The sequence below is a fragment of the Xiphophorus couchianus genome, chromosome 13 (genome assembly GCF_001444195.1).
Source record: "Xiphophorus couchianus chromosome 13, X_couchianus-1.0, whole genome shotgun sequence".
NCBI classification, from domain to species: Eukaryota; Metazoa; Chordata; class Actinopteri; order Cyprinodontiformes; family Poeciliidae; genus Xiphophorus; species Xiphophorus couchianus.
Window position 1 is genome coordinate 17,657,763 of NC_040240.1, and position 14,745 is coordinate 17,672,507.

The 14,745-nt window shown below is 40.0% G+C and overlaps 1 protein-coding gene across 1 annotated transcript; it reads left to right on the forward strand.

Moving 5' to 3' along the window:
* The first annotated feature begins 22 nt into the window (after nucleotides 1-22).
* On the forward strand, nucleotides 23-14,734 carry ppp1r18 (protein phosphatase 1, regulatory subunit 18). The gene is made up of 4 exons (XM_028036390.1): nucleotides 23-1,002; nucleotides 1,156-4,964; nucleotides 11,027-11,240; nucleotides 13,949-14,734. The coding sequence occupies exons 2-4, from the start codon at nucleotides 1,227-1,229 to the stop codon at nucleotides 13,966-13,968; spliced, it is 3,972 nt and encodes a 1,323-aa protein (XP_027892191.1). The 5' UTR covers nucleotides 23-1,002; nucleotides 1,156-1,226; the 3' UTR covers nucleotides 13,969-14,734.
* Nucleotides 14,735-14,745: the final 11 nt, after the last annotated feature.

The window sequence follows — 14,745 nt, forward strand, 5'->3', positions numbered from 1 at the left end:
CCAGATCAGTGGGTTGTTTTTTTTAATCCTGGCTCTCAGGGCCGACCGGCCTGCAGGTTTCAGCTCTTTCCCTGCTGCCACCTGATGAAAATAAGTGGGACGTATCATGCAGAATTCACATGTTGTACATTTTCTACTTCAATCTGTGTCTCTAATGTGTCTAAAAACCAGTCAGGTTTTGGCAATAAGTTAATGTTTTGGGTCATTTTTTCGAAAAAAAGTTTTGCTGTTTTGACTCGAAGCCATAAAACAATCAAACTTTTAAACAATGTTGTTCTTGTTAATATGATGTAGAATTTATCTCTGTTTGCTTTTACATCTTATTTATTCATCACATTTCAATCAAAAGAGAAGAAAAGTTTCATCCCCAATTTTAGCACGCTCAGGAAGTATTTTTGTTTTTGTACAAATCTACCTGTTAATCCCTTTTTTATTATTATTTTTATTTTATTTTTTTTTTTTATGTGGACGGCCCCCCAGGTCTGGGCCCAAAATTAAATTCTTCTTAGGGCCTCCTAAAGCTTTGGGCCGCCTCTGCCAGTGAAGCTGATCTTCCAGCAGTAGATCTGCGCTTTGGTAAATCTGGCCGCTCCTCTCCCTCCTCCTCTTCCTCTTCCTCATCATCCTCCCCAGTCGGTCCTCCCGGGCGGAGAGATGGGCAGAGGGAGGGGGTCAGGAGCCGGGCAGACGGCTCTGCTTTTTAAACTCCTTTTCTTAGTTCCCACAATATGGTGTGTGCTACTAAACTCTCCTGACGGAACTGACTGCAGTTATCGGATTAGAGCGCTGCAGTTCTGGAGCTGGAGACGGACGGAGCGGCCGTCGATCGCGCCTTTAGGCAAAGTCAACTTTCCGGGTGACTTCGCGGGACTGCATGCATCTTAAACGAAGCGTTTTAAAGGCTTGATTCTTTCTTTCTTTTTTATTTATTCGCTCTTGGGGAGATTAAGACGAAACGGAGCGCATTGGATCCGCTAAATCTTTGCACGAACGTCGTTGTCTGTAAGTATTTTCTCGCAAAAGCAGAATCAAAGTTATTTAAATCCCAAACAATATCGCAAACTACTAGTATTATTAGATGTTTTATCGTTATTAGACATGTTAGTGAAACAAAACTGGATTTTCTGCTAATATTATTATTTTTTTTAATTACAGATAATTCCTTAAATCTCCCGGGAGAGAGGTTTCGCCCACTTTGGCCAAAGAGGTGCACATTTCTTTCTGTTATGTCTGTTTCCTCTCTGCCAGAATGGAAGCAGCTTCTTCTGGAGAGAAAGAGGAGAGAGGAGGAGCAGCGAGAGAAAAGAGAAAAGGAGGAGGAGGAGAAGCTGGCCAGCATGCCCGCCTGGAAACGAGGGATCATCCAGCGGAGGAAGGCCAAGCAGGAGAGTTTAGGTGACAGGGACAGAGACATCTGCCTGCTCCAGGTGGATGCCAGAACTCCCTCTGACTGCCTGAGTGACACTGACAGCTCAATTACGGTCAATCTGGGAAGTGAGACATCGCTCAGTCCGGATCCTGGGATGTGGCTGGATGCAGAGCCCAAACCTGGAAGTCAGGTGTCGATGGAAACCATCGTTCCAGTCCACGAGAATCCGTTTATTCGTACCCAAAGTGTGTGGAGAAAAGGCAAAGATCTTGAGGCGGCAAATGAGGTGGAGGGAAAACTCTGCGTCAGGTCGCAAGAAGTGGAGGTGAGCAGAGGACGAGATATCGAGCTGAAAATAGAAAGGTTTAGGGATTTGAGTGAAGGGTGGGAGAAAGAGAAGAGCAGGGAGAAGAGTCTCGGAAAAGAAAAGGAGAACAACCATGAAGGATTCGAAAAAGACAAACAACAGTGGAAAGACTCAGTGAAAGAGCAGGAGCTCCTTAAGGGGAAAAAAGAGACGGAGGAAAAAGATGTCGTTCAACCATCTGGTCAGTTTTCACCGGTTCTTCCTTGCCTTCGAACCATCCGAGCCGACAACATCATCATCATCGAACAGGACCGAAAAGGCAGCGATGAAAGAAGGGCGAGATGGAGGGAGGCGGAAAGAGAGATGTCTGAGGAGGACCAGCAGGGGAAAAGAGGGATGAAGATGGACCTGAGGGAGATCCTGGCAGGAGGAGGGAGCGTGACGGAGATCCGAGCTTCTGAAGTTCTGATCATCAAGCCGTCGGTCAGCGTCGAAGAGCGGACAGAAGGGGGAGGAAAGACTAGAGAGGATGGAGAAGGGAAGAGCAGCTTGGATTTAACCAGAGATACAAAATCAGAAATGTCCTGGCTGAGAGAAAAAGAGAAGGATAAACCCTGGGGTCAGGCGACTGTGATCAATAAAGACGAGGGAGGAGACAGCTGTGATGATAACGTGTTTATTGAGAAGGGAGGAAGGGTCAGCAAGCTGCTCAGTAAGTTCGGAGAGCATCCAAAGCCTCCATCTCGGTCCAAAAGTTCGGATAACTTCCTCCAATCAGGGAGGAGAAAATACTCTGGAGACCAAGATGATCGACAGTCTGAGGAGAGAAAAGCAAACGGAAAGAACATGCTGATGAAAAACATCCCTAAACGCTCCTTCAGCTTCTCGGATCGAGTCATTGGTGCTGTTGAAAACGGGTTATTAGACGTAGGTGGTCAAGAGAGGATTCATCAAGACAAAAATGCTGCTCCTTGGGTGGATGTAGTAGGGGTAGCAAAGCTCAAACTGAGCTGCAAGGAGCGCTTTGGAAAGCAAAGAAATGTAAAAGCTGAGGATGAAAAAGGAGAAAATCAGAAGAAAAACGATACAGAAATATGGAAGAAACATAGAAGTGAGCTGAAGAAAGTTGAGCCTGTCAATAAGAGAGCTGCAGAGAAAGTATTGGACGCTGATGGAGACAAGGGGTTCACCGTGGCATCGGTCAAAAACACAGAGGGAATATCGTTTGCGAGAAGAGTGCCAATCAGACAAGACGGTAGAGCAAGAGCAGAAAGAGACGCTAGGAAAGAGAAAAGTTTGGAAAAAGATTCAGAAGCAGACGATGGACTGCAAAGAAAAGTGCAAACTGAAAGTGATTATGTTGGTGCTTCTTTGGAAGTGTCACCCAATCCCAGTGAAGCTCCTGACAGTCAATGCAAACATAATTCAGCTTTCACAGAGTGCTCCAGTTTGCTCTCCATGGTCCCAGATCGGATCCCCCACCGAGGACCAGAGTGGAGCGGCACAGGACCTCAAGGCCCTTACCTCATGCACTCCAGTTTACCCCAACAAAACGAGGAACTTATCAGAAAAATAGAAAAAGTAGGGGACACAACTATCTACATAAACGATAAGGAGGAAAGACGTTACTCTGCTGCACGTGAAGAAGATCTTCAAACAGGAAGTCATTCTGGACCAGAGAGAGAGATTCCTAGATCTCCAAAACGGATCCCACCTCTTGAGGTTCAAATCCCAAGGACTGTGTTTTATGTTGCCGAAGAGATGGCGGAGAGAAAAGACAGCGAGTGTCGGAGCGCGGACGGACAAGACTGGGAAGGAGGTCAGAGGGTGGAAAGGAGGGACAGCTGGAGGATCAGAAAACCTTTGAGCCGGATCGAGTCCCTCCGAGAGAAGATCAGGCAGAGAGAGCTGGATAAGCAAAGAGAAAGAGAGGCCCGGGTGGGAGATGGGTGTGAAGCTGCTGATGTCTGTGACGCTCCAGCAGCTGAGGACAGGTACGAGATGAGAGGAAGTGAGGTAAAGAAAGAGTGGGAAGCTGTGGCGGTTCAGACAAGGCCGGCTGAGCCAGAGAGTGTAAAGGGGGAAGCAGCAGAGCAGACATGCTCGGGTGTGTATGACGTCAGACGGGAAGTCGGCGTGTTGAAAACCAGCCCTCAGCTTCCTGTTTCTGTCCTCAGTTCACAAGACAGCAGCAGAGAGGAAGTGGCAGGCGAGCGCTCGGCTTCTGCCTCTGAAGGCTCCCAGATTTCCGAGGATGAAGCTGACCCCCTGAAACATGTAGAGCCGCACCTGGAGCAGCACAGGGCCCAATACGAGAGCGCAGAAGAGGAAGACGAAGAAGAGGAGGAGGAAGACAGGGAGTTCTCCGAGGAGGAGTTGGAGAAATATACAACTTCTACAGATTCTATAGGATCTCTCTCTCCTTCGCCGCCTCATCCCAACTCTCTAGCAGCCATGAGTCGGATCTACAACCTGGACACTGTTGGCTCAAGAACTGGCTTATATCTGAGGGACAGGACAGTAGACATCCCATCTTCTGTACACCTTGTTAAAGTGAAGCCGTTTATTTCAAGCTCCCAGCAGGGGGATAGCAAAAGCAAAGCAGGTGACGACATCCGCGGGGTCCAGACGATACAGCAACAGATCGAGCAGTTTCAGCTGAAAGAGCAGGAAGTGCTGAAGTCATCTGCAAATACTTCTTCAAAGGAAAGAGAAGCAAAAATACAGCAGAGTCCCAAAAGAGAGTTAAAGCTGCAGGTGAAAGAAGCTGAAGAAACACCAGCACTCAACCCCAAGAAGTCTCCTCAACATCTTTGTTCCCCAACATCTCAGCAGAAGCAAACTATCACCATCAACTCCTCATTTTCAAGAACCCAATCACCTGACAACTCCCTGAAACCTACAAACTGTGCTCCGACTCCAGCCTCCTCGCCATGCTCGCCATCTCCTGCCAACTCCCCCAGCGTTTCCCCGTCTCCCAGCGCCTCGCCCAAGCTCTTCACCATCAAGAGTGCTTCTGGGGGCCACGTAAAGAGAGGCGCCACCATCACAATCACCCCCAGAAAGCCTGCCGGAGGAGGAGCCACGGGGTCGGTGGCGAGGCCCGGAACAGCGGTACCAGCATCAGCATCAGCAGGGTCGGCTAAAGTCCCACCCCAGCAAGCGATGAGCCCCACTGTGGATGAGCCTACCAAGAAGTATCCAACGGTGGAGGAAATTGAGGTGATTGGTGGATATCTGAATCTGGAGCGGTCCTGTCTGGTCAAGAGTAAAGTGACACCAAAGAGGGTAAGTTTTAGTCTTTAAGTCATATAAAATGGAAGAGCAGCACTCTCTCCCAAACATATTTACTCAAATATACAGAAGTATATTTAAGTTTGAGTTTAAAGTTTCGCCAAAATCAAAGTTTATCACTTTCTGACTTCTCTTGTTGTCAGTTAGAAAACCTTTTCACTAGGACAGGGATGTCCAAACTTTTTGCCAATTGGGGCAAAATTGTAGACTCAAAAGTAATCGCAGACCCAAAAAACAACCTAAAATCAAGCAATCAACACTTGAAAGCAATTTTTATGATGGTGTATTGGGTCCATTATAGGTAGAAAAACAGGATTAAATTTCTGCCAAAAACTCAGAAATTTTGTGATATAATTTTCATGTTTTTGTAAAATCTAATCTAAAAGTTTGGGTTTTTTTCTAACAAATTTCTGAGATTTTTTGCAGAAATGTACTATTTACTACTACTTTAATTTTGCATGTTTGCTGTATTGACATTATCTTTTCAGTTTTTAAAAAGATTTGGGTCCTTTTCTTTCAAAATGTCAGCTATATTTAGCCAAGCTTAAGAAGGAATAAAAGCTGATTGGGGTGCAGCTTTTCAATAAAAGTCTCTGGATGAACTTGGCTTAACCTTTTATTAAAACTTTGTTAGAAAAAGACGAATACTTTGTGTTGTATTTTATATTTTCTCGTTTAAGAAAATCATGTTGGCAACCATTTTTGCCCTGATTACAAATTAAAAGTCTCTATCTGCATCTATAGGCTAAATTTGTATAATTTTTGAACTGCAGCTTGGGGCCGCATAAAATCAGACCAAGGGCCACAAATTACCCACGGGCCACACTTTGGACACCTCTGCACTAGGAGAACATCCCCTTTGATCGAGAAGTGTTATCACGGAGAAGGAGCTAAGCCAGTTAAAGCCTTATGAAGCACGACATCTTGATTCTGAGCCATAAACCCTGGAGCGATCTCCTGCTCCACCTGTGCTCTACTTCCCCCCCCGACATTTAACTTTTATTGCTTTTTGTGTTTTATTGTTTTAAATAAACACACTGACCATGGCACAAAAGCAGATTGAAGCCTACACTGCAAAAACACAAAATATTACCAAGTAATTTCGGTCCAGTTTCTAGCACACTTGAAATAAGACAAAACTAACTTAAAAGTAACTTTTTAGCAAGATATAAAGGTTGATTTTAAGTAAATAATTATTTAATATTGATGAAAAATTGCTCGTTCCATTGGTGGATAAATTAACTTAGAAATGTTTTGTAAGTTCTACAATCTGCCATTGGAACTAATACTTTTTCATCAATATTAAGGAATTGTTTGCTTAAAACAAGCCTATAACTTTCTAAAAAGTAACTTTTTAGTTAGTTTTGTCTTATTTCAAGTGTACAAAGATATTTGCTTTAAAAACTAGACTAAAAATACTTGGTAAAATTTGCAGTGTAGGCTTCAGTGGAGGCAGAAAAGCTGCATAGGAAACCACAATGAAGGGCAAAATGTCTTCCCTTTCTTCAGTTTTATTAATTTTGTGTACCTGCTTGAATGACGATATTTTCTGAGTGAATTCATGCAGGGTCACTTCACAAAAACACTTTACTTCGCCAATAATTCACTGTACAAAGTTAATTTAACAGCCTTCTTTCTTCTTTTTACTTTCATATGTAGGAAAATGCAAGAAAGAGTCAAAAGTAAATATTTTCACCATCCTGTGAAGATCACGGTTGCTCTTTTTGGACATTTCCAGCCTTTTTTAGAAACTCAAGTCGCTGTTTCGGTGTTTTAGCACTTCTAAGCTGCTTGAAATTTCCCCCGTAGACTGCTTCCTCCTCCTCCTGTAACTGTTGAGTCAGCCTTTGCTGCCTCTCGCACAAATCACTCTTTGTGTGCTCTTGGCTCTGACCCTAGCGGGGGCTTCGGGTCATTAGACTGCAGGTCCGTCTTTGAGCATGTTGTCCCTCCGAGTGTTTCAGACGACAGGCGGCCAAGTTTTAGTTGGATGTGCATGATTTGGTGAGGAAAATAGACAGTGTTTGAAGATCAGGTTGGTATTCGGGTGGCATTGAGAAGCGGTAAAGACAAGATGGCAATTTGTTGATAGCTGTTGTGAGAAGATTAAAGTCTTTTTCTTTTGTCTGACAGAAACTCCCTGTCACGCTGTGTGTCTTTACTCGTTTCCTCTTTCAGATGTCTGAGCTTCTCTAAAAAAAAGTATAAGGTTGACAAAACGGAAGAGATGTGGAGTCCACTTTTAAATCCCCAAACTCTTGTTTTACGGACTTCTTTAAGGACTCTCTGTGACTAAAACTTAAGGTTGACTTCGTACTCAGATGTTTATCTACAGATTAAAGATTTTGTCACATAACTGCACAAATTTAAGGGAAAGAGAACATGGGTAAATGCAAAAATCAGTTTTAAAATGATGATTTCAAGTCAAGTTAAGTTTATATTCATAGCACATTTCAGTAACAGGGCATTTCAAAGAAATGATGCACCAAGTTTTTGCGGGTTGCCGATGACCGATGTTTAAAAATGTGATCTGCCTATTTCGATTTTGGCCGATACCAATGTTTTTTTGTCTCAAATGTTGCTAAATATAGCAACAAAGTGGCTGAGTTGGCAAGGGTATGATGACCTTTGTTAACTGAAAACATGCAGACATGACCTGGTGGGTCGGTCTGTCAGTCAAACCTCTCTCACTGTAGAGCAGAAGAGAACAGTGAGAGATCTTATCTACCTGGCACAGGTAGATAAGATCAGGGGATAAGATTGGCTTTACATGCCAATCACGATCTCTCAGAATTAATGAAATTGCCTGATAAACCGGCTGGCCGATAAATCGTGCAATAAAACCATAATACAATGACCCATTATTAAACCAGCAACAAACATTATGTCAAATGCAATAATCAAAATCAACAAGCTGCGCTGTCGGCTGCACAAACAGACAAGGATAGAAACCAAACTTGTCATTTTGTTGTATAGCTTTTAATGGGGAAAGATGGCGGCGATAGATAGCAGCCGTTAATCATAATGACTAGCAGCTGTTAATAATAATGACTGTCACCCTCGGTGTTACAGCGGATTTGTATCGACACTTTTTACAAGGTAATAAGACTGACGTTAATTTATTTTATAAGTAAGTATGATTAAAATATAGCAAATATTGTATTATGGAGAAGCTACGCGGCTAGCCGTAACCATGGAAACACTGCCGCGCCGTCATGTAGCCCAGCATGTACGAAAAAACAAACTGGTTAGCTTCTCGTCTTATGTGTTTTTAATGCTGCTCCGGTCTAAGGGAAACGCCGTTTATGACATAGTGACATAAATCATGTGGTGTGAATTCAGGCAAAGCCGGTAATTAGATCAACACGTCAGGAGGGAGGAGGTACGGATCGGTTTCTAAGCTAGCTGCTTCCAACTTTTGTAACTAGCGCCGTGTATGAGCCGCAGCCAGGTGTGTTACGTTCACAGGCAAATTAGCTCGACTCAAACAAGTAAAAGCCACGAATAAACTGGCAAAAACAACTTGGGAAAACAGCTTCTGTCGCTCACTTCCGGTCTACCAGGGCCTCTTTCAATGATTTAGTGATGCAGTTGCAAACCAACAGAAATGTAAAAGACTCAATGCCAGTTGAAACTCTTGGTGGTTGTTGTTGCGGCTCAACCACTACATTTAAGGGCGATTACTTTTTCACATAGGTTGAGGTCTGCTTGGTTTGCTTTTTTTCCTTTAATAAATGAAATCATTTCAAAACTATCTTTTCCTTGATCACCTGAAACACTTAAATGTAGCAGAAACAGAATCTATAAACACCTTCTAGCTTTTTGTCATGTAATTCAGGCTATGAGGACTTATTCTCTTAGCTGCGGTAAGAGATGACCACAAAGTGATTTTCTGACCACCTGCTGCTCTCACGTTGGTGCCTTTCAGACTGTTTGACGTCAGGCGTCCTTCCCTCCCCCCTCAACACCATCACACCACAGTAGGAAGGTGAACCACCTGTGCTTCAACTGACTCAGTCTTTTCTTGGACCTTTGCACCTCAGATCTTGTGTAATATTACTAAACATAGACTCCTGCAGCCAAACTTCATTGGGATTTTTTTTGTCCCTGTAATATTTATTCTTCTGTCCCATGTATTGTTTGAATATTTTTTACCTCTGCATAGTCACACGAATGTTTTGCAAAAGGAAGTCGGTGTAGGAGGCGACCTCAAAGCTACTCTCTGTCGCTAGTTTCGGCCTTGCATTGTTGTGCCTTTGAATTTAAATGAATTTAACTTCCCTCTTCTTGGCTTCTTCTTTGGCTCTGCTCTCCTGCAGTGTTAGCCTGGGTTAATCAGGGTCAGGGATGCAGGATTAGCCTTCTGTGACTTAGTTTGACTCGGCCAGCCTCACTTGAGCAGAGCTCTTCTCTACACTTCAGACGGCCACAGTTCAAGGTGAAGCAGCTCCATGCACACCTTGTCTGCACTTCTAAATGTACTTACTGCCCCATCCAGGCATCAGAGCTGAGCTTCTGTAATTAAGTCTGTCGATGTGCCACCGCTTCCTTTTACACTGACTGCTTTGTAAACAAAATCCGCTGGGCTTTTTTTTTTTTTTTTTTTTTAGAGAAAACCAGAACTTAGCGTTCAGTTTCTGCTTCCTAATTTGCGCCGCTCTACAGTCAACGACTGCATGGGGTGTTTGGAGTGTTTCTACTGTTTTAAGCCTCACGCTGTCAGTTGGCTTAACAGTCATAGTGTGTGCAAACGCCTCTCAGAGGCACACTGAAACTTTTTCCAGCACCTACACCCCGTCTGTCTTCGCAGGTTGAAGTTAGCATGTCTAAGAGGAAATAGGCCGAGTTTGAAGCCGTCTGCTTTCAGTTAGAAACATTTTTCCACAATAGGAGACGTTTGCAAGAATTTTAAGCTTTCACACCAAGTAAAACATTTAGTTCTGCTCTTTAAGTCAAATAAATTTAGGAAGTTCTAGATTTTGTGTGAGTTTGTGAAAGATAAACTTCCAGTATTAAGTTGTGTTAACTTTTTGTTAATTTCCTCAAACCTCCAAGAACTGAATAAACTAGAGGTTTTAGGTTAGCACTTGAAAAAACTGAAAGAAGGAAAAGACAGGAGTGGGAACTATTTCCCAGAATGCTTAGCGGCATGTTTTTGTATCCTGAGATGGAAGAGCGTTACATTGATCTGATTCTTGTGTTTTATGAAGGCAAATGTTTATTTTAATGCTTGAGGATAATGTCCTGTTCACACTAAATGTTTATGAGCAGAATTTATTGTGATGATTAATAAAATTCATTATCAGATCAGAAATTTTACTCATGCAATTTGAAACAAGAATTTAAGTTATTCTAAAGTAAAATAAGTAGCTATTTTAACTTGATATTGACTTGGTGAGAGAAGTTTTTTGTTGCACATTGTGAAATAATTATTTGGTTTAAATTGCAGCATTAAGTTAAAACTCACAATTCAAGATGAATGAACTTAAAAAACAATGTTTAGACAACTTGTCTCTTGTCATTAAATCAACTTCATGAACTTTAATTTCTGAGTTAAAACCAAAATAATTTAATTGTTGACTTAAATTGCATTTTTGAGGCAGCAGTTGGACTTTCATTTTCAAATTAAATCACCTTCAAATGTTTTACAGTGTATGAAAAAAACAGGTTTCTGTGTTTTTATTTTTTTAAAAGGGGTTGTCAAATGTTAATTTAATTTATAAAGGGAAAAATGCTGTAAAACCCATCTCAGGATACAAAACATGCCGCTAAGCATTCTGGGAAATAGTTCCCACTCCTGTCTTTTTCTTCTTTCAGTTTTTTTAAGTGCGAACCTAAAAGATAAATGAAAAGTTAACGCAACTTACTGTACTGAAAGTTTATCTGTCACTAACTCACACATTTAGGTTCAAAATCTAAAAGTCACAAAATTTATTTGACTTAAAGAGCAGAAGATAGTAGACACAACTAAATGCAGCTCAAGTGTTTTACAGTGCGACGTCACTCATTTATTTTTAGTGTAATACAATAAAACCAAAATGTGTTGTCTTTTGCAGGGGAAGGTGTGTTTTGATGAAGACCAGCTGGAGCAGGTGTGTGAGTATCCTTCAGAGACCTTCATGCTGACGTTGAGCCCGCTCCCTTATGACCTTGAGAAAAAGGAGAAGGAGGCGCACAAGGACGATGGCGAAGGTGAGGGAGGAGGAGGAGGTGTTGTGCTGAAAAGCACGAAGAGCACAGGGACTGCGACAGGACCTCGCCTGAGAGTGGGTCAGTGTCACCCCCGTCTCCGAAGACATAAAGTTTAATAAATGTTCTCTGCATGTCTTACAGACGTCCTGAGAAATTATCTATCTATAGTGTTTGATTTCATTCATTTTAAAAAGTTGATGTTTCAGTCAAAATAAAGGGTTTTTCTTGGTGACACTACAGCTAAAGCGCAGGTGGCCAAACTTTGGTCTGGGGGCCATTCGTGGCCCTTGAGCTGACTTTTGTGGCCCCAATAACTATTTAAAAAATTATACAAATTTAGAGTTTTAATTTGTAATCAGGGTAAAAGCCACATTGGCTGCAGCCTTTTTTTTTTATTTTTTTATTAAACTTGGCTAAATATAGCAAGTGTTTTGAAAGAAAGTGACCCAAATTCTGTTATTATTTTTGAAATTAAAATTAATTAATCTAACCCAAAAGAAACTGAAAACTAGATGTCTTTTAATACAGCAAATATGCAGAAAGTACAACAGGGTAATTGTAGAGAGAAAAAACTCATACATTTTGACATTAATCTCAGAAATTTTCCTTAAAGAACTTGAAAATTTCCGAATTTCAAAAAAACATTTATTTGACTTTTCAAACAATTTCCAATTTTTTTTTAGAAAATGTCTGAGATTAATAATTAAATTTCTGAAGTCTTTGGTGGAAATTTACTCCGCCTTTAATTTACTACATCATACTACACTGTCATAAAAATCATTTTCACCTTTTGGATCTACAATAGAAATTCATTTGGAAAAAAAAAAATGGGCTACTTTAATTAAGGTTAGGATTTTTTTTTTTTTTTTTTTGTCCAGTCAACAATTTTGGCCCATGTGACAAAAAGTTTGGACACCCCTGAGATAGAGATTATAAATCACATTGGAAAAAACAGCAAACAAATGTTTTATAGCCATAAATCCTCACCACTACCTCATTTATTTGTACTATCAACCTTTAACCTGAACTGACTTCTCTTCCAATCTGAAAGTTGTGGGTTCGACTCCAGCTTCATGTTCACCCCTGTTTCTAGGCACTTTACCACATTTTGCCTGCTGATTTGTATATACAACTCTGGAAAAATGTAAAAGACCAAATAAAATGATCAGGTTCTTTAATTTTATGTTTTACAGGACTATGTTTGAGTAAAATTAACATTGTTCTTTTATTCCATGAACTACTGACAACATGTCTCTGAAAGTCCAAGCAAAGAATTTTGTATTTATTTGCAGAAAATGAGAAATGGTCAAAATAACATTCAGTGCTTTCAGACCTCAAATAATACAAATAAAACAAGTTTACATGCATTTAGAAACAACAATAATAATGTTTTAACTCAGGAAGAGTTCAGAAATCAATATTTGGTGGAATAATCAGGAGTTCAGTGCAATGGGCTCTTCATTTTTTCCAGACCTCTATGTGTTTGAATACATGTGCAATTCGGTGAATGTGGCTCTAATATAAAAAGCTTTGAGTGATTAGCAGAAATGCACAACATAAATACAGTCCACTTCGAATAAAACATGCTGCTAAATTGTTTACTGTTTAAAATAGTTGTGACATATAGTTGTTTTTTTTGCAAAGACATCCTTATAAATATTCACCAAATTGCATAAAGCCACTGCTTTAAAATTTGTTTCTGTTGAAAGCACCAGTTGTTTTTGCAAGTATTTGGACTTTTTTAGCACGCTAGCTAGCATTGTAGTTTTCAGTTTGTTAATTCTTCATATGCTGTTAATTCCTCCAATGCCTTTAAAAGGTTATTATTCGTTATAAAATTGGTTAGTAAGATCATTTAAAGTGAAAAAATGACCAGGTTCATTTTCATCAGCATAGTTGGATCTGCTTGCTAAAGCTCTAAGGGAATTGTTTTTGCTATTAAAGGTCTCCGTCTGTCTTTGATTTACTTTTAATGCTTCTCCCTACACTGTATTTCTTATCATTTAGAGTTTTTATTCATTCAGAAAAAATGTTTATAAGTGACTCAAAACATCTTCCTACATTAGCCTACCTTTGACATGCTATGTAGCTATCTGTTCACCAAAGGTCTGAGAAAAATACTGTTGCCCCAAAAGGTCAAAACAATGTTTTAATCCCTCTTTATTACAGTTTATTAACCCTCGGATAACTTCCCTTTTATTTTTATAATCAATGTTTTAACTGGGTAAAAATATATATCTCAAGTGAGTTTTACTTTAACATGCTAGTTAGCATTGTAGCAATCATTTCCCTAAAAATGTCAGAGGAATGCTACATTACCAAAGCTCTCAGCATCGTTTTAGATTTTATTTTATGTGCCTGTCAGTACATTATTTTATTACTTTTAGTTTTTAAGTAGTATAATTATCTACTCATACTATCAAGCTAGCATGACTTCCTTTAGCATGCTAGTTAGCATCAGTTTCATAAATATGTTTTATTACCTTCCTGAATGTTTTTGCTGTTATTTAAACTCCTCTGACATTTGAATGGGTTGTTGTGAAGGAGAAAATATAGATCAAAGAGATCTTATTTTCTAAATAAATTAGGTAAACATTGTAAATAACAGGTGAGCAATGTGGGCAAGCTCATTATAAAGAAGAAGAGTTAACTTGTACCTGTATATTCCTGTAGACACAATTGGTCATTTATTAATAAAGAGTAATCCATCTTAAAATCTAATTGTTTTCCAAACTTCAATATCTATTAAAGATTCACTTTAATTTCCTTTCATCTCTGTCTTCCAGATGAGTCTTGCCCTCGGTAGAAGCCAATCATCTTCACCAAAATTGCCCATGTGATGAGATCATCGACATTTTATCAAAAAAATAATATAATTTTTTATCCTCTGTTGATTTATTGGTGTGTTGTATTCACTTTGGCATCTTTGCTTAATGTAGAATCGGTTCATTTAGGTTGAGGCACATGGTTGTTTACTGTGGGAACATTTATTTTAAGGGACAGCTGTGAATGTTAAAGCACGGTACGTATATAAAAAGATGAAAATAAAAACTCAGGTGTGCATTTCTGAGTGATGACGATCACTTATCTATGCAATAAGAACAAATAAAAAAAAGATTTTATTTTCCAGGTGATATATTTTATAGTTTCTTCTATATTTGTCTTTTAAATATTAGTTTGCTCTGAAAAAAAATAGACTTGAAGTGATTTTTATGTCATCTGGATTTATGTGCCTGCTGGATTAGCTCTTACAGATGACTTAAAGATTAATGTGATGTAATCTGATAGTTTGAAGCCTGTTTTGGTGCAATGTGTGACATGATTGGTCTATGAATATGGACTCTGTGAAAGGTTTTATTTTTGGTGTTTTTATTATGAATGGGACCTGATTGGATGTCAATGAGAGGAAGATTTTTGTTTCAACCCAGACACCAGATGCACTTCAGCTGATTTTGGACTTTTATTTTGCTTATTTAACCTAAATATTTCAATTGGTGCATGTGATGGTTTTCCTCTGATGGTTAAGGAAGCTGGCTTCAAAACAGAAAAAGCTAATAAAGTGTTATAAAACAGTTTGTGTCCT

Bases quoted from the DNA above. Each gene is read 5' to 3' on its own strand.
- ppp1r18 (XM_028036390.1), top strand. From the start codon at position 1,227: ATGTCTGTTTCCTCTCTGCCAGAATGGAAGCAGCTTCTTCTGGAGAGA. The intron at 4,965-11,026 runs GTAAGTTTTAGT...TGTCTTTTGCAG, and splicing joins GTAAAGTGACACCAAAGAGG to GGGAAGGTGTGTTTTGATGA. The intron at 11,241-13,948 runs GTCAGTGTCACC...TCTGTCTTCCAG, and splicing joins AGGACCTCGCCTGAGAGTGG to ATGAGTCTTGCCCTCGGTAG.